The following is a 27,384-nucleotide window of genomic DNA, read 5'->3' on the forward strand; positions in this document are numbered from 1 at the left end:
GGAAGGCCCTACCTCCCACAATCCGAGGTGAGGCCTCCCTCATCGCCTTCCGCAAAGCTATGAAAACCATCCTCTTCACATAAGGTCATTCGTATCAGCATGAATACTTAACATATGACCCACTGCATAAACTGTAATGTAATGACCAAGTGCAATAACTGTAACAGTATTATGTTTTGTAGTATTCATAATGTGTCAACGACTGCTACCGTTCCTGTACCTTTGTAACTAAGCTCTTGCAAGTAACAGCGCCTCAATGCCCCTGGGCTGTTTGCGCGCTATATAAATAAATAAATAAAATAAGGTCCTTTCCTCCCAGAGAGCTCTTGCTCCCTGTTTACGGCGTGGCCTGCCTCTTTGATAGTGGTCCTGAGGCGAGTTCTGGCCTGGTGTGAATGGTCAGAGGGAAGGACGAGAATTTGGGAGAGGTCATCCTTATTTCTATGACCAGGCAGCTTTGTTAGGCGTGATTCAGCCAAGTGTTTGTTCCTCTAACAGCTGGGAGAATTTAGGTGCACACGGTAGGCGTGCTGGTGAGTGTGACCTCACCGCAGAGAATTATGACTTTCAAAGTACTACACGGTGGCATCACAGTAGGGAGTTCTGACATTGAGCGATGCATAGTCGCTAATTGGATTGAATGGCGCCTACATACAAGAAGGAAATTAGTCTTGGCCCCTGTCCCTAAAAGCAATGCAGCCAAATGTCCCTGCAGAGGAGGCCAATCACCCTAGGTCAGGGTCGAGTGAGCACACAACCTAGACATGGTTCAGCAGATGTGTAGTCTAATGTAGTCGCTTGTTCACCATCCCCACAAAATCAGACAGCAACGCATAGATGGGCCCCAACAAGACAAACCATATTAGAAGTTGATTGTGCTCATATGCAGGGAGGACATGGCCATTTCAGAAACCTGGCAGAGCATGTGGTTTCAGTCAGAGTAGGGATCAAGCTGAGGGGGACCTGAGGTCATGCTGGCTCTTTGGTTACCCAGTTCCCTTCTGCACTTCCAGGCATGGCCGGGCTTGCAGAATCTTTTCTTACCTTGTCACAAACCCGAAAGAAGTAAAAAAGTAATTTTTTGCTGCCTTTTGGTCCCCCTTTGTGGAAGCACTCTTTGCGCTTGAGGGTGCACACACTGCGTAATGTCCCCTGACCTATCAGGGCACCATGATGATACCTTCTGGACATGTAAAATGGAATCTGTTAGGCAAGGTTGTATGCAGTACCCTTTTGGTGCACTACAACAACCCTGACCTCCTGGCGATAGGAACCCAACCTTTAGTATTAGTCTGTACTACACAAGTTGGTAGCGTGTTGAGCAGCCAGGCTTATCTCAAGAGGGGTCAATGCGACCTGTAGAGGAGTTGCACAGAGATTCACAGTGACAAATATTCAAATAAACTTACACACCAGATTTCTTGATTAAACCACTATTTATTTGAGTAAGCCTTCTTCAGAAGTGGGCAATATAATAGTAACACACAAATACACTCCAAAATACACTCTGTTTCACTAAATCAGTAAGTGCCCATTTGGCATGGCATACAGACACTTCCTACACCCTCAGGTGACTTAAATAGCAAGGACACTGTGGACATTAATATATTACTGTTGCATTTAGGGCAATACTTGGGAGCATGCCAAAGAAAAAGATTATTAGAATAAAACAAGAGATCTCACAAATATTCTGAAGCAGGTAAGTAGTTTTGATAACCTCCAAAGCAAATTAAGTTAACCCCTTCCTGGAAGGAAGACAAACCATAATGTCAGAGGGAAGAAGAGTCATTCAGGGAGCCAGGCCAAAATCAATTGGGCAAAAGTCTAGGTGAGCTGAAGCAATTCTTGCAGGTAGGTAAAAGTCTTGCACAGTGTTTTATAAGTCTTTGGAGAAAAGAAGAAATCAAAGTAGGCCACAAGCTGCTTGGGCTTGTGAGGTAAAGAAGCTGTTTAGCAACTCTACAGGAGCAACCAAGACAAGTCCCCACTGAGAACAAGTGAGGTTACACAACAAGAGGTAAGTTCTCTTAGACTTTACAATACCTTTGGTTAGAAGAAAGACGGTTCCAGCTGGCTTCTGTTCCTATGCAGCTCTGCAGATCCTGTGTTCCTGGGCCTCAGTCATGGTGGGGACAAGAGGGAGGACGTCTAGAGGACTCCTGCACTGCAATGGGACGGTCGGCAACAGAAAAGGACCAACTTCTATTCAGTGCACTTTGCAGTTTCAGCTCCTTGAAGCTCAGCAAATAGCACTACCGCGGACTCTTGGCTGTTGAGATGAGCCTTCCTTGCATCTGGGGTCCAGCACTCTGTTGAGGTGGCTCCGGCTCGGTCAGTCCTGCTTCTTGGGAGTCCAGAGGATCTTCATTGAGCTTTTAGCCAACTTAAAAGCACCACACACAAACTGGTGTTCCTCTCCTCTTCAGCAGCTGCAGTGGAAATGCTTCCAGCTTCGAGAGGATGTCCAGGTGGCTTACCTTGGAGTTGATTGGTCCCACCATCTGTAGGGGAGAAGTCATCCTTGCAGGGCTTCTCTATTCGAGGCGAATTCTGAGCTTCAGCACAGCAGCAGGGCTTCACCGGGCAAAACAACGGTCCAAGAGTTGCAGCAGGCATCTCTTCCAAATTCCTGTTAGCATTCCTTCGTCCAGTGGTCGACTCTGCCTTCCAAGCCAAAAAGCCTCGCCTTTTAATGCAGGTTTCTCCAATTCATTCCAGCCTAACTGTCATTAACCCAGCAGGTGTGCATTGCTGTCTCCTAGGAGCCTAAGCATAGGGAGTTACTGGACACACTGGAGCCAGAGACGGACTTCAGTCATGAATCCCGCCAAAGACAAAATGAACAAAGGGACCAAACATGGTTTGGCGCGCAGAGTAAATCTCAAGAAGGACCTTTCCACAAAGAAACAGCGAAAAAAGAAGACCGGGGCCATTTTGACAAAAATGGCACCCTTGGGTGCTTTACTGCAACTACGAACACAGCCTGCGGTAAAAGCAGATTACAGTAGTTAAAAGTAAACCACTGCCACCAGCCATTATTGAGGAAAGGGTAACATAAAAATGTTGCATGTGAAACTAGTCAAAGGCGATACTAAGTAACCCCTTGAGCACCCTATTGTAAGATGGTGTGTGCTGGGTCTAGAAAGTTACAAATATAAGTAAAGTTAATTTCACTTCACAAGTAAAGTTCATTTCACTTCACTGCTCTTAGAAACAGTAGTTTATCCTAGAGAAGGTATTGGAACATTGGGGAAATCTGAAAGACTTCCCTGTGCCACTGTACTGGAGGTGCTGTGTGACAAAATGTAAAAGATGATGCGTATAGAGTTTGTCAGACTCCACAACCAAAAGAAACACAGAAAACGCATATTAAAAGTACAAAGTCCCAAAGTTCAGCAAAAGAGCTGGGGGTCTCTAAAGTGGGAGAAATGTAGCACTGAACTGAAAATTCTCCCTACCAGAATTTGTGCTTTGTCGTTCTGCTGATTGAGTCCAGAGTTCATGAGAAATGAGTATGCATTAGGTCTGCAAGAAAGCAAACTCTAACCAAGCCTTAAATGTGCTGCTTTGACTCCAAGTAATTCCTAGCAGGAATTGGATATTAAGCAGGATGCTGTGGTGCACAGACATGTTCATCCTCTTGAACAATCCTGGGGGAAAATGTTTTTGTTGATCAAATTAACTTCCTCTTGGTGGCCTTTCAGCTATATTTGCTACAGTGGTTTGTTTGGTCAGTGGGTCAAGTCATTTTTTTGGACCATACCGCCCAAAGATAAACAAAAGGTATGTCCTGAATAAACAATTGATAAATGTTTGACTCATAAGGGTAGAGCCACTGTGGCAGACAAACTAATGTTGACCGTCCAGTTGCAGCAGTTTGGGATTTTTAGGGTGGGGAGTTTGTTAGGAGAGACTGCCTTGGAAAATCACAGTCTGAGGCTTCTGAAGAACTCTGCAGCAACCCAAAAGATACACAGCAGCGCTACACATATATATATATTCATTGTTAAGGAGAATTCGCTTCACCTTGGAGACCCCCAGCAACTTTGCTGGATTTTGAGGACTTGATTTTTTTAACTATAATGTGTGACCCTTTTTTCCCCACTCTCTAATGTATTTTGATGTGTGTTTTACTCTTGTGTTCTTTGATTATGGAGTTTTAGACAACTCCATAGGCATCATCTTTTTATTTGTGTCACACAGCACCCTCAGTGCAGTGACAGAGGAAGCCTTTTAGGCTGTCCTAAGGTTTACATACCTTCTCTGGGATAAACTACTGTTCCCAGAGAAAGTAAAGTGAAATTGACTTTACTAGTCTTTCCAAATTCCTAGACCCAGCACACACTATCTTACAATAGAGTGCTGGGGGGGTTACCTAGTTTCCCCTATATCTAGAAACTCATGTAGCAGTCAAATGCTACCCTTTCCTCTCGAAATGGCTGGTGGCAGTGGTTTTACAATGAACTACCATGATTTTTCCCGACTGCGAACACCGGTATCGTTAAAAAATGGGAGCCATGTTTTTCAAGATGCCATCTAAAACTCCTTTGTTTAAACAGGTCCCGGTATTCTTTTTTCGCCATTTCTTTTTGGAAAGGTCCTTCTAGATTTTGTCTATGCATGCCAAACCAGGTTTGGTCCCTTTGTTCGTACGCCTTTGGCGGGCTTCAGGACTGATGACCGCCTCTGGCTCCTAAGTGTCTGGGGTGGGCAGGAAGTGAGGGAGGTGCCTGAAACTCCCTCTGCTTAGGCTCCTAGGAGACCCAAATGCACCCTGGCGTGATTGGCTGGGTGACTACTCGGCAAGGACACCCACCCTGCTGGGTGAGTGGCAGCTAGGCTGGAATGAATGGGGGAAAACTGTTAAAAGGCGAGTCTCTTGGCTTGGAAGGCAGAGTCGACCACTGGAATGAAAGAACCGAAGACGAGCTGGAAGAGGACGGCTGCTGCAACTCCTGGACCGTTGGTTTTGCCCGGTGAAGCCCTGCTGCAGGTCCGAATCGCCAAGTTCAGCTCGACAGAGAAGCCCTTCAAGGATGACTTCTCCCTTTGAGTTGGTGGGACCATTCAACTCATAAGCTACCTGGATACCATTCTCTGAGTGCTGCAGGAAACTGAATAGCCAGGGAGAAGGACACCAGTTTGTGTGCTTGACTACAGCTACCGGAATTGAAGATTTGCCTTTGCCAGTTTTTTTACCCGTCCCAGTGCAGTGTATGAGTCCCCCGACATCCTTCCTCTTGTCCCAATGACTGAGGCTCGGGAACAGCGAGATCTGCAGGAACTGCCAGGAACAGACGTCTTCAGCTGCATCTTTTTCTTCATTGTAAGGTACTGTGAAAACCCGACCGAGAGAACTTTGACAACTTGCAGGCCAAGTCAGCTTGTGACCCGACATATGAATCTTTCTTATACGAACTACTTCTGAGAACTTTGGCAAAGACTTTTCCGTTTAACTTCCAGAACTGCTTTATCCTATACAAGACTTTAGCCCATTGACTTTGGCCTAACCTATTGCATTGAATCAACTCCTCTGGTGAACTCAAACTATTTGCACTGTTTTAGAGTAACTGTAATATTTGGTTTATTAACTTATGCCTTTTTGCTCCTACTTCAAATGTTCTTAATGCCATTTTGCTCCTCCTTCAAAGTAGTTTAAATGCCTCAGAACCTGATCTTGTGAAGTACTGAAGTATATTTTTGTGTGATATAGATTGCCTCCTCCTAGTGAATGTTTTATAACTGACTGTGAAATAAATGAGTAAGTGTTTTACCAGGAAACCTTGAGTATAAGAGTCTATTTGAATACTTGTAATTATAGACCTCTGTGTAACACCCTTACAGCTCACATTCCCTCTTGAGATAAGCTTGACTGCTCAGCAGCGCTACCACAAAACTGTGTACTACGGACTTCTACCAAAGGTTGGTTTTGTTTACACCTGTAGTCCTAGTTGTGTGTGTAGTGGTCCCAAAGGGTACTGCACACAAACTTTGCCTAAAATTCACACGTACAATGGAAGCTATAATGTTGACTTGCAACCTATCTTTTTTTCTAACTGGCTAACAAAGATTTTTAACATGCAAATGTCTACTTGCCAGCCTTCAATTTGAGCGTTGATTATCATGAAAGCTGAAAAAAGAAAGATACAAAAATACAAAAAAACAAAAAAATAGTTTTCCTTTTTGTTTTCTTTCTAACATATTTCTCATATCGGTTCACATTGACATTTTAATTGAGTGTTCACCCTCTAAAAATGTGTACTATTATTCTCTGGCAAAGTCCAAGCTGCTCTAGACCGGGTTCAGAGCATAGATGTAGGCTTCTATCCAAAGAGTACTTTAGAAAACGTGTAGTACTGATTGGGGTATTTTTGTGACTCATTTCTTGTCTCTTTGCTCAGGTGTTTGTGGAAAGGGCAAATCTGAGCCAGGCTCATAAACGGCTGAAGCTGAAAGATTTTCGGGATGCCTATCCCCGGTTCCCGCCAATCCAATCTATTCATGTGTCCCAGGATGAGAGAGACTGCTTGATGGACCTCACCGAATTCATGAACCCGTCGCCCTACACAGTACCTCAGGTAATTCATTGGTGTGTATAGACCAGCGCACAAACACATCTTAACAACTATTCAGCTAAACATTTTTTAACACTCCCCTCAATGCAACCTCCTCTTAAATCCCTAGTAGCTATACAAGTATTTGGTTTGACAGAGGAATCCCTATGATGGTCACTGTTAGAACTCCACTTGGTGGCTTTCCAGCTACATTTGCCACAATTGTTTGGTTGTTAAACCCCTGACCACTATGGCAGTCCTGCTAAGCCTTAGACTTTCAGTTGTCAGCTGAAATGCTAAATACGGGTTTTAGGGTTTTGGTATAAGCTCTTCTTACAATATAGATTAACTGTATGTTTGTAATTTTACATTTTCCGTTTCAAACCTTCACATTTCTAAGGGGGTGCTCTAAGAAGGCTCTTGGGACAAGACATCCCCAGATGGACAATGCAGATGTGCTGAAACTAGTGCATTGTACAGACCATTTCATCACACTCTTGGTGACCTATCTCAGTGAAAACTAGGACTTGTTGTCTGGGTTTTTTCTTTTTTCAGTTATCCTTGCCCAGCAACTTATTTTATTGTGCGTCTTAAGAGAAGACTGAGAATAACCCCAACTCCGATATACACAATTAGATTAGACCTCTTAAATGAAGCGCCAACTCTATTTTACAGTTTCAGTTTTTTTATTTTTTACAAATCATTGTCCTCCACCATATTAGGTTGCCCTTCTGAAAACGCGTGTTTCGGCAAGGTGCCTTTTTCAAATCTGCGCATTATTACATATCTCTCTAGTGGTCACCATTGAACAAAAATAATAAAAAGGGCAGACATCAAGGGTTGGTGTCAGGGAGGAGTTCATGGGTAATGAAAGCAATAAATGAAAAATTAAATATACGGTTTTTAAAAAATGGAAAAAATATATACATTTATGATTAATACGTCTTTTGCACAACTAACATTCCATAATCAGTTACTTCTTTCAATTCCTTGTGTAATTGTTAATAAGGTATTTGGGTCAACTCTTCATTTTCAATTGGTTGCGTTCCCTATCTATTTCATAAAAGGTTGTTCCAGTATGTTGGAAAACATCAGTTTAAGCAATCATTTTGCAAGCAAGTTTCTCCTTGTTATACATTGGTTGGGTTTGTATTTATTATGTATATTATACATCAGTATCTCGTTGCCATGGAATCATGGCTGTTGTCACTAGCACAATAAATTTGGTTTCCTTTTTATCTTTACTTGTGTCCTCACAAACCCTCACCTGTTTCCTTATTATACATTTACTAATACTCCCATTATTTCTATGTGATAGCATGTCCCTGCTAAGACCTTGTATGTATTGTAGATTACGCAATCTAATCGCTTACTACTTTGTTGAATATAGTACTTTAACACGTCCAGTCGCGTCTGCTCTCTTCCTCTCTGAGGAGCCGGCGCCATCTGTTAATTACGGCCGTTGCTATGGGAGGCGGAAGACGCGGGCTGTTTTCACTTGCTACTATTTACTATGCCGCCATGTTTTGGGATCGTAGTCCAGTCCCTAAATGGGGTTTTAATGCAAGAGCCCAACTTGTTATTTACATGATGCCGAACCATACTCGGTTTTCATTCAATTACATGTTTTTTAGCCATTGAAATACTGGGTTAGTAATTATTACCGCAGACCATATTTTAGTGATGCGGTCCACCTACTTAATGTTTTCATGTTTGCCAGTCATTACAATATTAGAACGCTCATTGTTTCCGCAATAAAGGAAGTACCTGTTAAATGTAATTAATTGCAGTAACATCCTCATTGCACATCTTGTTTACAGATGGCAATTGCTTCCTAATCCCATAGCACATACTGCATGTGCTGAATGCATTCTCTGCTGCCCACATTATAGTTATAGTGTGCCCAAATGCGTTCCCTTTATAGATTATATATTTCATAGTTCCCAGGGACTGTAACTTAAACATTGTTACTTAACCATACAAAAATCCCTTATTATATATGGAAAGCTGGTTCAGACCAATAGTCTAAGTGTGCCTTTTTTATGAGTGCTCAATTTGGCCATTGTCATCCATGTTGTGTGCTTCAAGTAAGAGATAGGCAGAACTGTAGTAGTGTTCCTCAATATAAAAGATGTTTTATTTACCCATTACTGTCCAGAGTATAAGTGGGTCAAAAACCCATACCACTTCTCCCATGATCTTAACGTCAATTTGTTCCATTAGACTATCTCCCAGTGGTCTGAATTATTACCTTATTTGTGCTAATCTCCCAGAAATTAGGCAATTTCCTTATCCTTGTTTAAACCAACTTCTGTGGCTTTATATCTGCAAATCAATCTCGCCTCAGTTTGCCCGAGTAACCTCTTTCTATTCCCTGCTCTTTTTCCTAGGTTTCTTTTGTTAACCTATGTACCTAATGTCTGTCTTATTATCGAATTGTTGTTCCGTTTGCCAGTGTTGAGCTAAAGGAAATTTAGGGTCCTGACTCCCAATAGTCGACATGTGCTCTCTTATTCTTGTCCTTAGCTCTCTAATCGTGCTGCCTATGTTGATGTGTTTACAAGTAAAATGTATCATGTATACAACAAAGTTTGTTCTGCAGTTGATTCAATCCAGTATTTTGGTTTTAGTACCAAATTTGTCCACAAACATTTCAGTACTTTAATGCACATATCAAAACACTGTACATGTTGCACATTTTCCAAACCCTTTCTTAATGGGTTGTAGCCATGATATGGGTGATGCTTCTTTCTCCTCCGGCAGTAAGGTTGGGCTAAAGCAGTTGTTTAGTGTTCTTGCTTTTCTGTAAATAATTCGAGGTCTTTCTTCGATATGCAACTTTTCTTTAGGATTTTGTATTCCTCATAGTGTTTGCTGCAAAATTTGGTTACAAATGCAACTTTATAAAAGTCTTTCTTTATTTTCCTTGTTCACCTGTGTCAGTGTTTGTTCTTTTGATCATTTTCTTGCCTTATCCTGAGTTTTACTGATGTTATTGCTTTGGTATCCCCTATGCCCGAATCGCTTAATTAATTACTCGCATTCTTTATCGAATACTTGAGGGTCTTGACAATTTTGACGTGCTCTAATAAATTCTCCTACTAGTATTTCTTTTTGTAGGTTCGTAGTGACAACTTGTCGCAAACAGTGTAGGATTAGCCTCCATCTCTTTCCTATATGTACACGTTTCCAAGTGGTCGCCAGCTGCATATATTCTTAGATCCAAGAAATGTATTTCAGTCTCGCTGCTTTTCCCTGTTAATTCGATTCCAAAGTCATTTGCATTGATCCTGGCAATAAACTCATCCAGTTCCTGCGCTGTTACCTTCCATAGTGGGAGTACATTGTCGATATACCGTGACCATGAAACACTTTTTTCGGAAAAAAACATGTCTGTGTATGCCACTACATCCTCAAACCCATAAATAGGTTAGCCAAAGCTGGCGCGTACTTGGTACCCATTGCAATCCCTTTAACGGGGTGAAAGAAGGTGTCATTGAATATGAAAATATTATGATCCAGTGTCGCCTGTGGCCTCTCCTTTAGCATCTCCACTTGATAATAATGTGAGGCTGATTCATCTTTAAATACATATTCCATAGTCTTAATTGCTAGTTTGTCCCTGATTGAGATGTAAAGGGCTTGAATGTCCGAAGTTGCTAGTAGGAAACCAGGTTGCCATGTTATGGTTGTCAAATTCTTGATTACATTGTTTTGGTGTCTTTTAGATATGCCTTAAGCTTTGTGACTCTGTCATGTCCCGGTTTTCCAACTGGCTGCGTCTAGGGGGTACCTAGCAACAAATGGAGGCTGCCATGGCGTCTGTTTCAATGCTATTCGGCACACGGAGCTCCTTGGTACTACAAATCCCATCATTACCTCTACTGTAGTCACGTGACACGCACATACTACGTTGCTGTGTCCTTTCGGTGAATGTCGTATTTAAATGCTTTTGTTTCAAGCATCGGGTGCTCCTAAACTGTTAGTTACGAGCATCTGTTTTCTGACTTCTGTTCTTGTCTAAACCTGAAACCAGGCGCATGAATCAAGACCTTGCTATTGCCTTGCCACCTTTTGGTCTCCCGACTCCTGCCTCCCTCTGCTTCTTCCCCAGAACACTCAAACTCAGCTTCCTCACCTCGACTTCCATTTCCTGATCCCATCAGTTGCGACGCCCTGATTTCTCGAACTCTGTAATTCAAGTGAGCTTGCGTGAGGTTAACGCTCGCCTCCCCGGTCTTTGTTTTTTTTTTTTATTTATTTCCATCCTTTCATTCCCTTCCTTTACCCTTTCCTTCCGATCTCCTCCCTGAACTCCTAGGGGTTTTGATTGTTATTTTCTACCTTTTTGGGTAAAATTTTTTGGACGCTTTGCTGTAATATATATATATATATATATATATATATATATATATATATATATATATATATATATATATATATATATATATATATATATATATATATATATATATATACTCCTCCTTCATCACATTTGAATACTAGTAGGTTGCTGGTATACCTCTCCACGGAGCAGGTAAGAGTGGGTAGTCGTGGGTGATGTCTGCTGTTTTCAGGCACTTCATTGCTGCATATTCTGAACTATTGCTTTGTTCTTTGTTCCTCTAGCTCTGCTGTTTCTGCTCCGGCCTGACAGGTGTAATTGGTCTCTGCAGACTGAGCTCTTGGGGGGAAATATCTGAATATCTGCAACAGCTTGGATTATAAATCTTTGAGTTGTGACAGATTTAGGAGCCTATTAACGCCTATCGGTTATGGAGGCTGCAGCTGATCTTATGACTGCCCTTATGCAGGCCTTTTCTGCTTTACGTATCTATGGCATCTGCACATGCGACTTTACATCAACGCATGGATGTGTTACAGAGCTTTGTGCAGCCATTACCCCATGATGAGGAGTTTGGTGATGATGCTGCTGCACCTCCTCCTGTAATCCCAGTACCACTTCCGGCTCCAGCCCCAGTTGTCCTTCCTGGGCCTTTCCCTTTGGCTCCACCAGAACGCTTCTCGGGTGATCCCAAAGCGTACCGGACTTTCGTGAACCAGTGTCGCCTGCATTTCCTTTGTCGTCGCTTGGCATTTCCAGATGCTACTACAAAGGCGGCATTTGTTCTTTCCCACCTGGGTGGCACTGCCGCAGCGTGGGCTAATCCATTGCTGGAAGCAAATTACCCAGCTCTGTATGACTTTGATACTTTAATCGAAGCCATGAACAGTGTTTTCGATATGCGATACAAAGCTCAGACCTCGGATCTGGAGTTCCTGGTTTTAGTCAAGGCAAGACGGATCTTTTGACTTATCTCGCCCGTTTTAACCAATTAGCGGCTGAAACCACGTGGCCGGAACAGAAGAAAGCGGCTGTATTCTATAAAGGACTGTCAGACGACCTGAAAGACGCTCTATCCGTGGTGCCCGCTCTTCCATCTGGTTTTCCTGAATTGCTGGACTTAGTCTTGCAAGTCGATGCTCGACTTCGGCAAAGGTGTGGCGAACGTCGGTATCCCGATATTCGCACCTCGTCCCGACCAGATGGAGCTACTCCTTCTCTCCATGGAGAGGCTGAACCCATGCAAATAGGGGCAATCAGAGGCCCATTATCCAAAGCCGAACGAGAAAGCCGTATGGTGAATAACCTATGTTTTTATTGTGGCCAGTCAGGTCATTACATTCGTTTGTGTCCTAAAAGACCCGCCAAGGTGGCAGGAAATGCCAGGACTCATCCTTAAACCGGGCTTTTCGAACGAGTCAAATGATTCAGGGTTCGGGCGATTGTTTCCCGTCTTCGCACATTTACCTTGCTATGTGCTTCACTGCTCCTGGCATCAAAGCCTTTACCAACCCGGTTATGATTGATTCAGGAGCCAGTGGGACTTACATGGACATCAAATTGGCCGAATGTTACGGACAACCTGTATTTCCCAAAGCAAGACCCGAGGAAGTACATGCGGTAGATGGTTCCCGTCTGGTATCTGGACAGGTAACAGAGCAGACAGGTCCGCTACAGATGTCCACCATACAAGGTCATTTAGAATCCATCACTTTCGACCTTATTTCTGCCCCTCAATTTGGCATCATTCTTGGTCTCTCTTGGCTGTAAACACACAATCCTGTAATTGACTGGGTTGAACAAATAGTGCGGTTCTCTTCCTCTTTTTGCATACAAAGTTGTCTTGAGGCCCGTCATATAGCAGCGTTGTTTCCTTGTTTGGCAATGGTGGCTAGTCTCCCTTCCATTAGTGGCACATCGTCTAGTCCAGACCCTAAACTCCCAGTGGAATACCAGGAGTTTTCTGATGTGGTCGACAAAGGATTGTCAGAAAAACTGCCCCCACACAGGTGTTATGACTGCCCCATTGATTTAATACCCGGAGCAGTAATACCACATGGTCGTATTTATTCCCTCACTCAGAAGGAAGAGTAACATCTGCAAGACTATTTGAACAATGCCTTGCGTTTGGGACACATACGTCCATCTCGCTCCCCTGCGGCCTCCCCAATATTCTTTGTACCAAAGAAGGAAGGGGACCTAGGCCTCGTGTGTACTATCGTGCCCTTAACAAAGTCACGGTTAAAAACCAGTATCCGTTACCGCTTATCACAGAACTTCTCGATAAAATGACCTCCTCCAGTGTCTTCACCAAGTTGGACTTGCGGGGAGCATACAATTTGGTGAGGATGCGAAATGGAGATGAATGGAAAACCGCATTTAAGACGAAGTTCGGGCTCTATGAATATTGTGTAATGACTTTTGGGCTTTGCAATGCCCCGGCTACATTCCAGTACTTCGTAAATGACATCTTCAGAGATGTGCTGGATTGTTATGTCCTAATCTATTTGGACGACATCCTGATATTCTCGGAATCCATTTCTCAACACATACAACATGTGCGTTCTGTCCTACTCCGTCTGCGTGAACACTCCCTCTATGCAAAACTGGAGAAGTGTGTGTTCCATGCGTCCGTTGAGTTCCTGGGGTTTCAAATATCCAAGAAGGGAGTGCTCATGTGCACCTCCAAGGTTCGGGCAGTATTGGACTGGCCTGTCCCGAGCTCATTGAAACTCTTCAATCCTTCTTGGGCTTTTCAAATTTTTATAGGCGTTTCATCGCCCCCTTTTCTGAAATTGTAGCCCCATCAGGGGCGTTGCTGGGGGGGGGCTCAGGGGGCTGTAGCCCCTGATCTTTTGGTTGTAGCCCTGGATAGAATCTCAGGAGCTACAGCCAAAAGACTAGCTAGCCCCCAGTCCCAACAGTTCCGACATCAGCTTAGCCCCGGGTCTTTTCCAGACCTAGCAACTCCCCTGAGCCTCATTGACCCGGTTGACCAGTCCTAATGTTCCTTTCCTTTGGGATGACAAAGTGCAGTCTGCATTTCGGAATCTGAAAGAAGCTTTTACTACCGCTCCTGTATTACAGCACCCCAACCCATCTCTTCCGTTCATCGTGGAAGCAGATGCCTCCGCTATTGCGGTAGGAGCCATCCTATCACAGATATGCCCTGCTACTCAACGCCTACATCCAGTGGCCTTTCATTCTCGGAAATTTACATCAGCAGAACGCAACTAAAGAGGGGGGAGGTACCATCTCTTAGGTGCAAGGCATCCAATAACCGTGTATACAGACCATCGAAATCTCCAGGCCCTGTCTCATGTGAAGTGTACCAACGCCAGGCAGATACGTTGGCATTTATTCTTTACTATGTTTGATTTCATAGTGACGTATCGCCCTGGTCCATTACATGGAAAAGCGGATGCTTTATCCCGCATCGGTACCGACATGGACACAAAAAAGCAAACACCACCGGTATTACCCTCAGGTGCTGTTGTGCGTGTTTGTTCGGTCTCTCTGTCACTGATAGACGGTTTAAGGAGATGGGCCAAGAATCATGTTTCTGTTCTTAAAGGGGTTGGATGCCGAGCTTATCACCGGCCTTCCCTATGTACGTGGGCTATTGTACCTACCTGACAACCAAACCAGACGCAAAGCTTTAGAATGGTCCCACAATCTCCCGTTAGCAGCCCATCCCGGTCAAGCTAAAACCTATGATCTACTGCACCGGTGGTACTGTTGGCCTGGCATGAAGAAAGACACTGAATAATACGTCTCTAAGTGTGCTATATGTACACAATGCAAGAGACAGCCGGGCAAACCCGTGGGTCTTTTAATGAGTATGCCTTTACCACCGCATCCGTGACATACGGTTACCCTTGATTTTGTGGTTGAACTCCCCTTGATCAGAGGCATGTCCACAATCCTTGTGGTGGTTGATGTCTTCACCAAGATGGCTCGGTTTATACCATGCTCGGGCGTACCTACTGCTCCCATATTGGCTAGCTTGTTTTTTGACCAAGTGGTACGTTTGTTGGACTACCTACGGTCCCAATTTCCGACACGTTTTTGGCACGCTCTCACCTCCTCCTTGGGTATTGATGCACGCTTGTCCTCGGCCTACCATCCTCAAACGGATGGCCAGACTGAACGTACAAATGGCACCGAGGAACAGTTTCTCTGCTGCCTGTGTCTGCAACATCAATCGAACTGGTTGTCGGTACTAGGTACTGCTGAATTCGCCTACAATAATTCCAGGCACTCATCGGTTGGCTGTTCCCTGTTTTATGCCTTGTATGGACTACATCCGAGGACCCACCCGCCTGTTCTGCCTTCCTTGAAGCAGATCCCAGCAGCAAAAGACATGAGAGATTCCCTGCTTACAGTTCGCGAGTCAGTATTAACACATCTGCAAGCTGCGCAACATTGCACTAAGATGCAAGCCGACAAGCAGCGCTCACCAGCCCCATTTTATGTCCGTGGTGACCGCGTATGGCTTTCAATAAAGCATCTGGCTATTCGGGGTAAACAAAAACTTTTGCTGTGTTTTGTGGGAACTTATACAATTCTACATTGTCTCAACCCCGTTGCTGTTCGTCTGGACATTCCGCCTCATTGGCGGGTGCACCCTGTGTTTCATGTCTCATTGCTTCATCCTTTTGTACCTGGCACGCGGTTACCTGTTGTTCGAGCCCCGGTCAATGTCAGAGGCGAGGAGGAATATGAAGTCTGTGCCATTTTGGACACCCGTCTCTGCCGCGGGGTTAGATCTTACCTGATTGACTGGAAGGGGTACGGTCCGGAGGACAGGACCTGGGAACCGGCCTCTAATTTGAATGCACCTCAATTGTTGCATGCTTTTTGGTTGAAACACTTGAGCACGCGCAGAGGAAGCCGCCCTTTGCGGAGGGGTACTGTCATGTCCCGGTTTTCCAACTGGCGGCGTCTAGGGGTACTTAGCAACAATTGGAGGCTGCCATGGCTTCTGTCAACGCTATTCAGCACACGGAGCTCTTTCATACTGCAAATCCCATCATTCCCTCTACTGTAGTCACGTGACACACACTTACTACGGTGATGTGTCCTTTCCGTGAATGCTGTATTTAAATGCTTTTGTTTCAAGTATCGGGTGCTCCTAAACTGTTCGTTACGAGCATCTGTTTTCTGACTTCTGTTCTTGTCTAAACCTGAAACTCGGTGCACGAATCAAGACCTTGCTACTGCCTTGCCCCCTTTTGGTCTCCCAACGCCTGCCTCCCTCTGCTGCTTCCCCAGAACACTCGTCGGCTTCCTCACCTCGGCTTCCATTTCCTGATCCCATCGGTTGTGGCGCCCTGATTTCTCGAACTCTGTAATTCAAGGGAGCTTGCATGAGGTTAACGCTCGCCTCCCCGGTCTGTTTTTAAAAAAAAATGTATTTCCATCCTTTCATTCCCTTCCCATTACCCTTTCCTTCCGATCTCCTCCCTGAACTCCTAGGGGTTGATTGTTATTTTCTACCTTTTTGGGTAAACTTTTTGGGACGCTTTGCCGCTTCAACATTTGGATTGCTTTGGGCGCTTTTTGGGACGCTTTGCTGCTTCAACATTTGGATTGCTTTGGGCGCTTTTTGGGACGCTTTGCTGCTTCAATATTTGGATTTCTTTGGGCGCTTTTTGGGACGCTTTGCTGCTTCAACATTTGGATTGGTTTCCAGATAGATAGATAGATAGATAGATAGATAGATAGATACTCCTTCCTCACATCCCGTTCTCATCTCTTCATTTGAATACTAGTAGGTTGCTGGTATACTTTTCCACGGAGCAGGTAAGAATGGGTAGTCGTGGGTGATGTCTGCTGTTTTCCGGCACTTCATGGCTGCATATTCTGAACTATTACTTTGTTCTTTGTTCCTCTAGCTCTGCTGTTTCTGCTCCTGCTTTTTCACTCAAGCCCCCGGCCTGACAGGTGTAATTGGTCTCTGCAGGTTGAGCTCTTGGGGGGGGGGGGGGGGGGAGTCTTTTGCATATTACGTTGGAGACTTTCGCATTCAAAGAGTGAAGAAACGCCCAAAAGTGGGTGTGTTATCTGCAACAGATTGGATTATATATCTTTGATTTGTGACACTCTCGGACTTAGGATATTGTCTAGGTATTCAGATATTTTCTAAGTTGCCCATCCTATTCTGCTAAGAATTGTCCTTGCTTCTGGAATCCTATCAAATGGCTTGCGTATCTTGGGGAGGAAGTATATAGTTGGTATCACAGGTTCTTTGACAAGCATATAAGGTCTTTCATAATAAGAGCTACCAGACAGGATGGTAAGAGTTGACCCAAATACCTTACCAACAATTACACAAGGAATTGGAAGAAGTAACTGATTATGGAATGTTAGTTATACAAAAGATGTAGTAATCGGATCAATGTATATATATTTTTTCAGTTTTTTAAAAACAAAACATTTAATTTCTTTTCATTTATTGCTTTCTTTACCCATGAACTTCTGCCCGACACCAACCCTTGATTTGTCATTTTTATTATTTTTGTTCAATGGTGACCATTAGAGAGATATGTAATAATGCCCAGATTTGAAAAAGGCACCTTGCTGGAACACGTGTTATCAGAAGTGCAACTAAAGATGGTGGCGGAAACTGATGTGTAAAAAATAAAAACGGTGAAACTGTAAAATAGAGTTGGTGCTTTATTTAAGAGGTCTAACCCAACCTATGTCAGTGATGTTGCTTGTCTGCTCCTTCGGGCCCGCAAAAACATCTACCTTGCTCTTATTTTTGCACTTCTTCAGATGTATTATGTGGAATAATATTTCCCAGACCTGGTGCAAACGTTTATCCAGTGGACGGTGCATGAGCCTTAAATTGAATTCTCTACCTCCAGTCAGTGTGGTATGTGATAACATTTTAGATTGGGTTATCCTGTAATAGGTCAATGTATTTTTGGCATGTTTCATGTATGCAGCTGGCCTGCATTCAGTCGTACAGCCTTGGGAAATTGAAATATATCTACTCCCTGGGCATAGTATAATATCAAGTGCAACTCCTGGTATGACTCAGACCTAGTCACCCTTAAACGCTAGTGCAGGTTGACTGAGAGGAAATGCCGTGCTTCATTTTCATCCTCTGACAAACTGCCCTGCCGCCTGCTCCAAAGGCAATACCAGCTCTCTGTCTGCACTAAGAAGGGAGCCCACATCCAAGCCAGCGTCTCTGCGGCATCCAACAACTCGGCTGAACTCTTTAAAATCTGCAAGGAACTGGCCATTCCTGCCGCAGTCTCTACCTCTCCTGTCCCTTCCCAGGACCTCTGCACGGCACTGGCTTCTCATTTCATCTCTTAAAACTCAGGACATCCTGTCGTCTCTCCTCCTCTCTCCTCCTCTCCCCTCCCTTCTTCTACTCCCTGCTCTTCCTCTGGCTCTTCTTTGGCCTCCTCTCCTCCCCCCATCTCAGCCTTTTCCCTGTTCTCCCCAGACAAGGTTTCTAGACAAGTCCGATCTATGAAAGTCTCATCAAAACAAGTGCACCCCTCTTCCTCCAAAACTATCAAGGACCACATTGACTCCCTGGCCCTTGCCTTGGCCGACTTCTGCAACCACTCTTTCGCCACTGGATTCTTCCCTTCCCCTCTGAAGCACTCCTTTGTGCACCCCCTTCTTAAGAAACCCTGTGCCGACCCATCCTGTCCAGCTAACTATCGCCCAATCTCCATTACTCCTTTACTGGGCAAACTCTTGGAAAAGCTGGCCATCTCCCAGCTCAATCTTCACACTGAATCTGTTGGCTGTCTCCATGATTATCAGTCTGGCTTCAGAATGGCCAGATGCACAGAAACTGCTCTCCTGAACATCCGTGAAGACCTGCTCTCCAACCTTGATTCCAACACCACTTGTGTCCTCATCTTACTTGATCTCTCTTCTGCCTTCGAAACGGTCAACCATGCCATCCTGCTCAACTGTCTCCGTGATAACCTGGGGATCACCGTTCAGGCCCTGCCGTGGCAGACTTCTTTTCTCTCTGATCGACCCTCCCAGGTTCAGCTTGGGTCTTTCCTCTCCTCTATCTCTACCTGTGGTGTCCCCCAGGGGTCTAACCTCTCTCCCTGGCTTTTCAATCAATACCTGGCACCTCTTGCCTACCACATTGCCGTACTCTGCCCCAACTTCCAGTGCTATACGGATGACACTCCGCCCATTTTCAGACTATCCTCAGCCACCTCCTCTCCCTCTCTCACTTCTGACTGTCCGCCATCCAGGAGTGGTGTTCCGCCAATAATCTCGGCCTTAATGCCAATAAGACCGAGATTCTCCTCATCGGCACACCCACACCATCCTGTCCTGTCACTCTCTTGCCGGCCTCTCTGGGCCCTTTTCCCCCTCCCACCTGTGAGGCAAAAAACCTCAGGGTCATCTTCGACTCCAATCTCCTTCTCTCCTCACATCTCCGACATCTCTAAGAAGTCACACTACCAGCTGCACCTCCTCAGAGGTATTCTTCCTTTCCTCTCCTTCCCCCAGAAGCTCTTTGTCTGCAGAGCTCTGGTTCTCTCTTGGCTGGACTATTGCAACAGCCTTCTTCTAAATCTGCCTGCTTCCACCCTCCACCCTCTGCAACTCATCCAGAACAGGACTGCGAGACTTGTCCTTGGCCTCAAGCCCAGGGATCATATTTCTCCAGGACTGAAATCTCTGCACTGGTTCCCAGTGGCTGCAAGGATTAAGTTCAAAACCCTATGCATTGTCCACAAGGCCTTCTGTGGCCTCAATACCTTCAAGTCTCTCTTCCTAAATATCTTCCTTCTCGAGCTCTTCCACCTCCAACTCCCTCAGGGTCAGTTGTTTCTCCAAGCAACGAGTTGGTGGTAGATCTCTTTCTTTGGCTGGGGCCTCCATCTGGAACAGCCTTCCTGCCCCACTGAAACTTGAGGAGAACCATCTCTGGTTCCGGAAGCACCTCAAAACCTTTCTTTCCTTCCGAATTCCCTCCTCCTCTCCCCTGCTGATTTCCTGGCTGAAACTGACACTGCACTGGCTGATCTCTGGCCCAGGTCCCCTTCCCCGCCCGTTGCACACCTGCACTGCCTTTCTTGCAACCCCGCACCTGTGGACTGTTTTTCTGTATCCCTACAGTTCCTTTACCAGCACTTGACACTTGATGCCTGCACTTGCCCTTTACCCTTGCACTTGCCAGCTGCTGGCCGTACGCTAATTATTATTTATTCTATTATCCCTTGTACTGCACTTTCCCCTCGCACTTTCCCCCTTCCCTCTTCCTATGCACTTGGGCGATCTGAATGTCAACTGGCCTAGTAGGATCGTTGTCTGTCTTCCCTCTGTTCCCCTTCCTTTGCCTCGTCGTGCCTTGAAACACTTGTGTATAGGCGCGTTATAAATGCCATATCATATCATCCCCTTCATGTTGGTATTGTGTATGTGATCATTGTGGACAAGCCATCATGCCTTTGTGGAGTTTTTTATGATGCACAACTGACGGTCGACAACCTTATTGTGGAATTCGTAATGTGCTGCAAGGTTTTTCAGTATCTGTTATCTATTATGCCTAAAACAGGGAAACCAATAAGTTACAGTAGGACAGCTATATGAATTCGATGTGGTGTGATGGAAAAGAAGTGTTATTATTTTATTTTTTTTACTTTTATTTTTGTTGCCAGAGGCAAATAGCATAGACATACATCAGAGCAGCCAAGCCATTTGATACATCTATAAATGAATACAGTGGTACACAATAAATTATGATACAACAGCAGGTAGGGAATGAGGCATCACGGAACATCACAATGCTTCAACACTTAAATGAGAAGTCTGAGTGGAATTGTCCACAGAGGAGGGCTTGTTCAAGCTATTTAAGTAGCTGTTAAAGGCAGACCATATGTTTTTGGGGCGGGAGCAAGCTGGGATCATACCAAGGAACTCTTCTTCACAATTTCGGGACCAGGTGAGTAAGTTTAACCTTTTCTGGAATGAGGAGGGAGAAGAGCTCTTCCAGTTCTGTAGGATACATTTCTTAGCTACTATACAGCTCACATTAAGAAACTTGACCATACTCCTAGCCCCCTCAGTCTGCCACACCCCAAACAGAACTCCCATCGGGTCCGGGTCAACCACAGCATCACTGATTTCAGATAGTGTTTCTAGGATCTTGCCCTAGAATGCGGCCAGCCTCGGGCAGTCCCAAAACATGTGCAAATGGTCAGCGCCCTCCGCGCCAGAGCGAGGGCAGAGTTGAGGGTTGGAACGTGCAAACCCGGAGATCCTGCACGGGGTGTAATATAGCCTCTTTAGCAATTTGTACTGTATGGTTCGGTAGCAGAAGTTTAGAGAGACCCTGTCGGTGTGAGAGCACATCTTTTCGCATAGGTGGTCAGTGAGCTCCAACTCCAGCTCGTACGCCCAGTCATGCCGGGCCCTGGAGGGCTGTGGTGGGGCAGCAACCAGTAAAAGCTTGTACAATGAAGAGACCACCCCACAGGCGCCGCCCGAGTTGGTGATGTAGGCAATCCCAGGGGAGTCCGGGGGTTCATTGGGGAAGTCAGGCCAGGTATTTCGGATGGCGGCTCGGAGTCTGTAATATTGCAGAAGTTCCAGTGCTGAACCCGAGTGACCCGGCCTCCACGTCTGTGGTGTTATGGCCCATCTGGGTAGAAATCAGTTAGAACAAGGTACCCCAAGGTCTCCCAGTTTCATGCAGAGGGCTGTCTCATGTGTGGGTTCCAGCCGGGGAAGCGCCAGGCGGGGAGCCACTTGTAGTATGGGTGCTGTTCGGTACATGTCTCAGGTATTGGACCCCAGGCTTGTACAGTGGTTTGGACCGGGTCAATGGGCGAGTCCGGTTCGTACTGCTTGTGCAATATTAATGGCATTACGTTAGTGCCTGCTGCCGCCAGAGTTTCCAGTTTGACATGGGGGCGAGGAGGGGGCCCAGGATACCAGTAAGAAGCGAGCTGTTCCTGCGCTGCGATCCAATACCGCAGCATATCAGGGGCAGTGAAACCCCCCCCTATCATAGGGGGGTGTCATGTCGGACCATTTTTTATGCACAGCGCCAGAATGCCATAAGAACTGAGCGCACAGCTTGTGTAGATTTATAAAGTATTTCTTTCCGGGCCAAATGGGTACGTTACTGAATATGTACAGCAACTTGGGGAGCAATATCATCTTTACAAGTGAGAGCCTCCCGGCTAGTGATAATGGAAGGGAGCGCCAACGTGCCATTTTGGCTTCAGCTTGCTGTGCCACGGCCAGGTAGTTGCTTGCTAACAATGTACCTTTGGTCAGGGACACTTGGACTCCTAGGTACTTAATCCCGTCAGGAGACCAGCGGAGCGGGTACTCGGTGGCAGGTTGTAGAGTGGAGCTGGTAAGAGGGAAGAGCTTGGATTTGGTGTAATTTTATAGTGAATCCGGAGTGTGTGCGTATGCGGGTGATGTCACGTACAATTGGGTCGAGGTGAGCAGTGGGGTCTCTGATGATAGACCGAGATTATTTCAGGAGTATCCTGCAGCCGTATTCCTTGGCGTGAGTGGTGCGCCCTAACATGGTCCACCATTGGCTCTATTGCCAGGGCGAACAGGATCTGGGAGAACGGGCAGCCCTGTTGGGTGCCTCTAAAGAGGGGGATCAGGCCCGACGTCTGGGATTTGACATGAACTCTGGCCACTGGGGAGGTATATAATAACTTGATATATGCCATCATCTTAGTCCCTATGCCCATAGTTTCCAATACTAGCCACATGTACTTCCAGGACACCATGTCGAATGCCTTCTGGGCATCAAGTGCGACCACGACTGCACTCGCGCCCTGATCAATTCACGACATAACATTAAACAGCCTTCTAATGTTATGGGATGTGGATCTGACTGGTCGTCGTGGACCATATATGACATGACCGGAAGGAAGCGATTGGCAATTACTTTGGAAAAACTATTTGTGTCCAAATTCATTAACAAGAGGGGCCTGTATGATCCACACTCATCGCTGGGCTTACCGGGTTTGAGTAGGACCGTTATGACGGCCTCACGTAATGTTGAGGGAAGAGACCCTAGCCAGAGTGATTTGTTACATACTTCGAGTAGTTTGGAGGCCAGTATAGCTACATGTTACTGGTAGAATTCTGCTGTTAGCCCGTCGGGGCCCGGCGCCTTTCTATGGCCTCCACTATTTCGTCTAGTAGGATTGGAGTCTCTAGTTGGTCTCTAGTTGCGGGGGAGATAGATGTTGTGGGTATCTGCTCGAGGAGGTCTCGCATATGGGAATCACTGTGCTCAGGGGGCTGTGAGTCTAATTCAGAGTAGAAGTCTGTAAAGACCTCCAAGATCTGCTGGTCGTACCACTGTACTGCCCCCTGACCGTCTTTGATGCAAGTGATCTGAGTTTGTCCCCACTCACCCCTCGCCAGAGCGGCTAGTGTTTTGCCAGGTCTATCGCCCTCGCCATATTTCCGCGTCGCTTGTGAACGGCTAAAGTATTGGATTTCCCTAGTGGCTTGTTCATTGAAGAGTTGGAGTTCTTTGCTAATTTGGGAGAGGGTAGTAGGGTCAACTGACATCAGGTGAGCCCACTCTAGTTCGCGTAGTTCGGCTTCGGAGCGGCCAAGGGCTGCTCTTATAGCTTTAAGGACTCCCGCCTCCCTAGATATGGATATTCGCCTGATAAAGGCTTTGCAGGCATCCCAACGGACTCCCAAGGTAGTGGACTGGGGTGTATTATGCTCAAAGTAGGACTGGATGTCGGCAAGGATGTCTGCCTTGAATATGATATCCTGCAGGGTGAAAGATTTGAAACGCCACGTGTTAATGGTAGGGGCAGGTGTTCCCAGTTCTAGGGATATCAAGATTGGTGAATGATCCGATAAGGTGCGAGCAAGTATTTGTGTTTCCACCACTCTACCCAGCATTGCGCTTGATAGTAGGGACATGTCAATTCTGGAGGAGCTATCATGTACTGAGGAGTAGTGGGTGCACTCACGTGTTTGTGGATGCAGTGCCCTCCATGCATCACAAATGTTGAGCGTTGTGCAGTGTGCTAGGAGTCTATGTGCCGCACCGGACAGTAATATGGGAGCTGTGCCTGTTCTGTCCAGCATAGTGTCCAATTTGAAATTCATACCCCCCCCAGATGATTTGCACCCCCACATAGCCCAGCAGTATAGATACCACCAGGTCGACAAAGTCGGGGAGTCAACATTTGGGCCATAGGTATTCACCAACAGATATTCTCTGTTCGCTATTGCGCAGTGCAGTATGACATATCTTCCCTCCGGGTCGATATAGCACTTGTGGAGTACGAACCTAAGTGATTTGTGAACCATTGTCAACACCCCTCTGGCCCGGGTAGAGTATGAGGTGGAATATCTGTGGGGTCCTCATGATGGTGCCATACACTTAGAGGGCCCGTGGAGTGTGTTTCATGCAAAAGTAATATTTTGCAACCATATCTTTTGGCGTAGGTCATGATTTTACGAGCCTTGGTGTAGTTACTCAAGCCCCGGATGTTCCAGGACATCACTGTTGCAGGCTTTTTAAGGGTCTAGGGAACATCCCACCACTGTTGTCGTAGAGTACGTTTAAGGCGGGATCTGCTCTTATGCGGGGCCCCCCGATGTCCTGTGGTCTGCCAGTCTGCCTCTTCCAATAACATTTCCCAAACCAACCCCACCCCCCTCCCGCACCACCCCTTCTTGGCAGGCAGTGTATCCCCCCACCCCCCTCCCTTCAAAACCAAATTCCCCCACAAAAGATGGATCTGCGGGCGAGACACTTCAATCTAACCAAAGCAAACATTGCAAACACAGGGGGGGTGCGCCGTTGCTGTGTGTTGGACCTCTAAAGCAAATCCAACTGACACGGAACATTGTGTGGTACAATAAATAATGGGACGCATAGAAGACACACATTTCCCACACTACCAGCCCTAGACAGGGGGCAGAACGCCCACATCGTGAATGGGAAGTGCTTAAGGGTGTGGGAGCAGTTAAGTGAGCATAAGAGCAGGTATGAGCGAGTGTCAGTAGGTAGGCAGGACCCAGTGCGGGACCGTTAACGGGCTCTGTTGTGAAGCCTACAGTTGTGTTTGACTCAAGTGACAAATGCATATGCGTAGTCAGTCCAGGAAATGACGTTGCCATCAGCACATTGGAGGATAAGCAAGATTGACCAGACTATACAGATTCTAAGTGATTGTAGTTCAGTCGTCGACCATTGGCCCTCCATTAGGATTATGGGGTGGTATTTGAGACCCTATAAATTTCACAGCTTCCTCCGGAACGGTGAAAAAGTAGTTTTTCCTTGAAGGTAATCTTCAGCCGAGCCGGGAAAAGAATTGCGTAGGGGACGTTGCGCTCTCGCAACAACTTTTTAACTCCAAGGAACTGGCGCCTCTCTTGTTGTACCCCAACAGAGAAGTGGATTAGGGAATATACGAATAGTATGTGAGTCCAGGCACAGGTCCCCTTTCTCACGGGACAGTCGAAGGATAAGGTCCCTGTCTGTGTAGTTGAGAATCCTATGCGATGATGGGCCTGGGAAAGTCTCCTGGTTTGGGGCGCAGTGACAGTGCCCGATGAGCTCGCTCAACCATGAAGTATGGGGACAGGGCAGGATCACCCAGTAGTTCCTTAAGTAGGTTCTCGACAGTTCATTGCACCCCTTAAGCAGGGACCCCAATAATGCTGAGGTTGTTCTGCGCAACCGGGACTCAAGATCATCACACTTTACCTTAACCATTTTCATATCTCGGGTTAGAGTGGCCACAGTGTCCTGCAGAATGTGCAATCCGTCCTCATTTGCCCCAATTCGATTCTCGGCCTCAGTGATTCTGGTCCCCGTCTGATCAACCCTAGATTTGAGGGACGCGACATTGGCGTTTATATCGTCCAATTTCTCGTGAAAAGAGGCAAAGTTTTTGGCCATTGACTCCATCATCGCAGTGAGGTCAGGGGTCATTGAACTGGAGGCAGGCTCAGGGTCCTCCTGCACTGGTGTGGTAGCTCCCGAGTCCGCTTGCGGGGTGGCCTTTGCAAATTTGTCCTTGGCACCCATCTTACCGGTCCCTCTGGATCTGCTAGACATTGCAATGGGGTTGAGGGTGCCAAGCGTGGAGGCCCTGCCCGGTATTGAGAGCGGGGGTGTAGCACCAAGTTTTAGTGCACGGTGGAGGAGGTAGGGATGGCCAGTGGCACAGCAGCTGTATTCGGGGTTAGGCGGTGGTAGGGCTGCAATGTTGGGTCGATGGGGTCAGGTATGCATGCAGTCTCCCAGCATCAGGGATATCAGGGGGCCAGAGGGTCCTGCTCTCGATTTGCCAGAGCGTAGTTAGGGGCAATGTAGGGTGTAGGCTGACTGATGGATCAGCAGTGTTGAATTGAAACGATAATGTTTGAGTGAGCACCACAGCCAATTGCCCAGAGTGCAGACGAAACCACCTGCCCTTGTGTTGTTGCGGGGCTCTGGGGTTAAGCGCAGGAGGGCCGCCTGCCGGGGGAGTGGAGTGTCACCCTCCGGGGGATATGGGTGGCCGCCAAGCTGGAGCGCGGCTGTAGGCAGTCTTCAGGAAGAAAGGGCGATCTCAGTGGGGGCCGCAGCACACGGGTGCCCAGGAGACAGGTGCACCAGGGCCCCCCGCAGCACCCGGAAGGGGTCTGCGTGTCGATAGCAGCGTAGTAAAGATAAATGGGGGAGAGTCCGGTCCCCCCCTCCCCCAACTCCTCACCTGCTCTGCGGGTGCAGCCCACGGCCCGCGGGGTGCACTGTCAGGTCGCGTGTCCACTGGTGTCTACCCACGGGCCGTCAGGCGGGCACGATCGCGGAGTGCGTTGGGCCCCTCTCAGGGTTTGTCAGATGCCACACAGCTGACACGGCCAAGCCGGGCGGGAAGATCACGGAGCGGAGAGGGGCGGCCACGGGCCTCAGTAGGCACAGCCCTGATGCCCGGTGAAGGATGGCCCGCCGGCTGGTTCGCTGCAGCACTCGGGAGGGGGGGGGGCTGGAGGCTGGGGGGAGGAGGAGAGAAAATAGCCGCAGCAGTTTGCCCGTGGGGAACAGGCGTCAGGGAGAGACGGGCGTGGACCAGGCAGGCCCACGGCAAGGGGCGCAGCCTCCCGCAGACATAGTCCCCAGCCAGGCCTCCGTCTGTGACGGGGTCAGCCCACACCTCCAGGCCCCAATCTGCAATGTGGCGTGGCAGGTCTCGCAGGGGCCGATTTTCACCGAAATTCGATCTTTCAGGCAGCAAAATGTGGGGAATATTCTGAGCGAATTTCAGGCAGCAGGAGAAGCTCAGACGGCCGATGTGGCAAGATTCGGGTCCACTCTCCATGGAGCTCAGCAGCTAAGCAGCCATTTTCGGGCTGCTCAACAGCGCCCCCCAAAAAGAAGTGTTGTGTATAAGCTTTATGCTGCTTTTTTGCTTTGATGTTACTCCTCTTTGAGACCGTCTTAATCTCATAGCTGACCGTATGTTTGATGGACCACTGTGC

At 46.8% G+C, this 27,384-nt stretch overlaps 1 protein-coding gene across 2 annotated transcripts in view; it reads left to right on the top strand.

Annotated features, from left to right (window-relative positions):
* CLCN7 (chloride voltage-gated channel 7) overlaps positions 1-27,384 on the top strand; it is an 823,350-nt gene that overhangs the window by 723,418 nt on the left and 72,548 nt on the right. For both annotated transcript variants that reach the window (XM_069646815.1, XM_069646816.1), the window contains one exon: positions 6,402-6,578. In XM_069646815.1, the coding sequence (XP_069502916.1) occupies positions 6,402-6,578 (177 nt within the window). The remainder of the gene's footprint in view (positions 1-6,401; positions 6,579-27,384) is intronic.

Source organism: Ambystoma mexicanum, chromosome 2q (assembly GCF_040938575.1).
Source record: "Ambystoma mexicanum isolate Mex_15411 chromosome 2q, UKY_AmexF1_1, whole genome shotgun sequence".
In the NCBI taxonomy this organism is placed as follows: Eukaryota; Metazoa; Chordata; class Amphibia; order Caudata; family Ambystomatidae; genus Ambystoma; species Ambystoma mexicanum.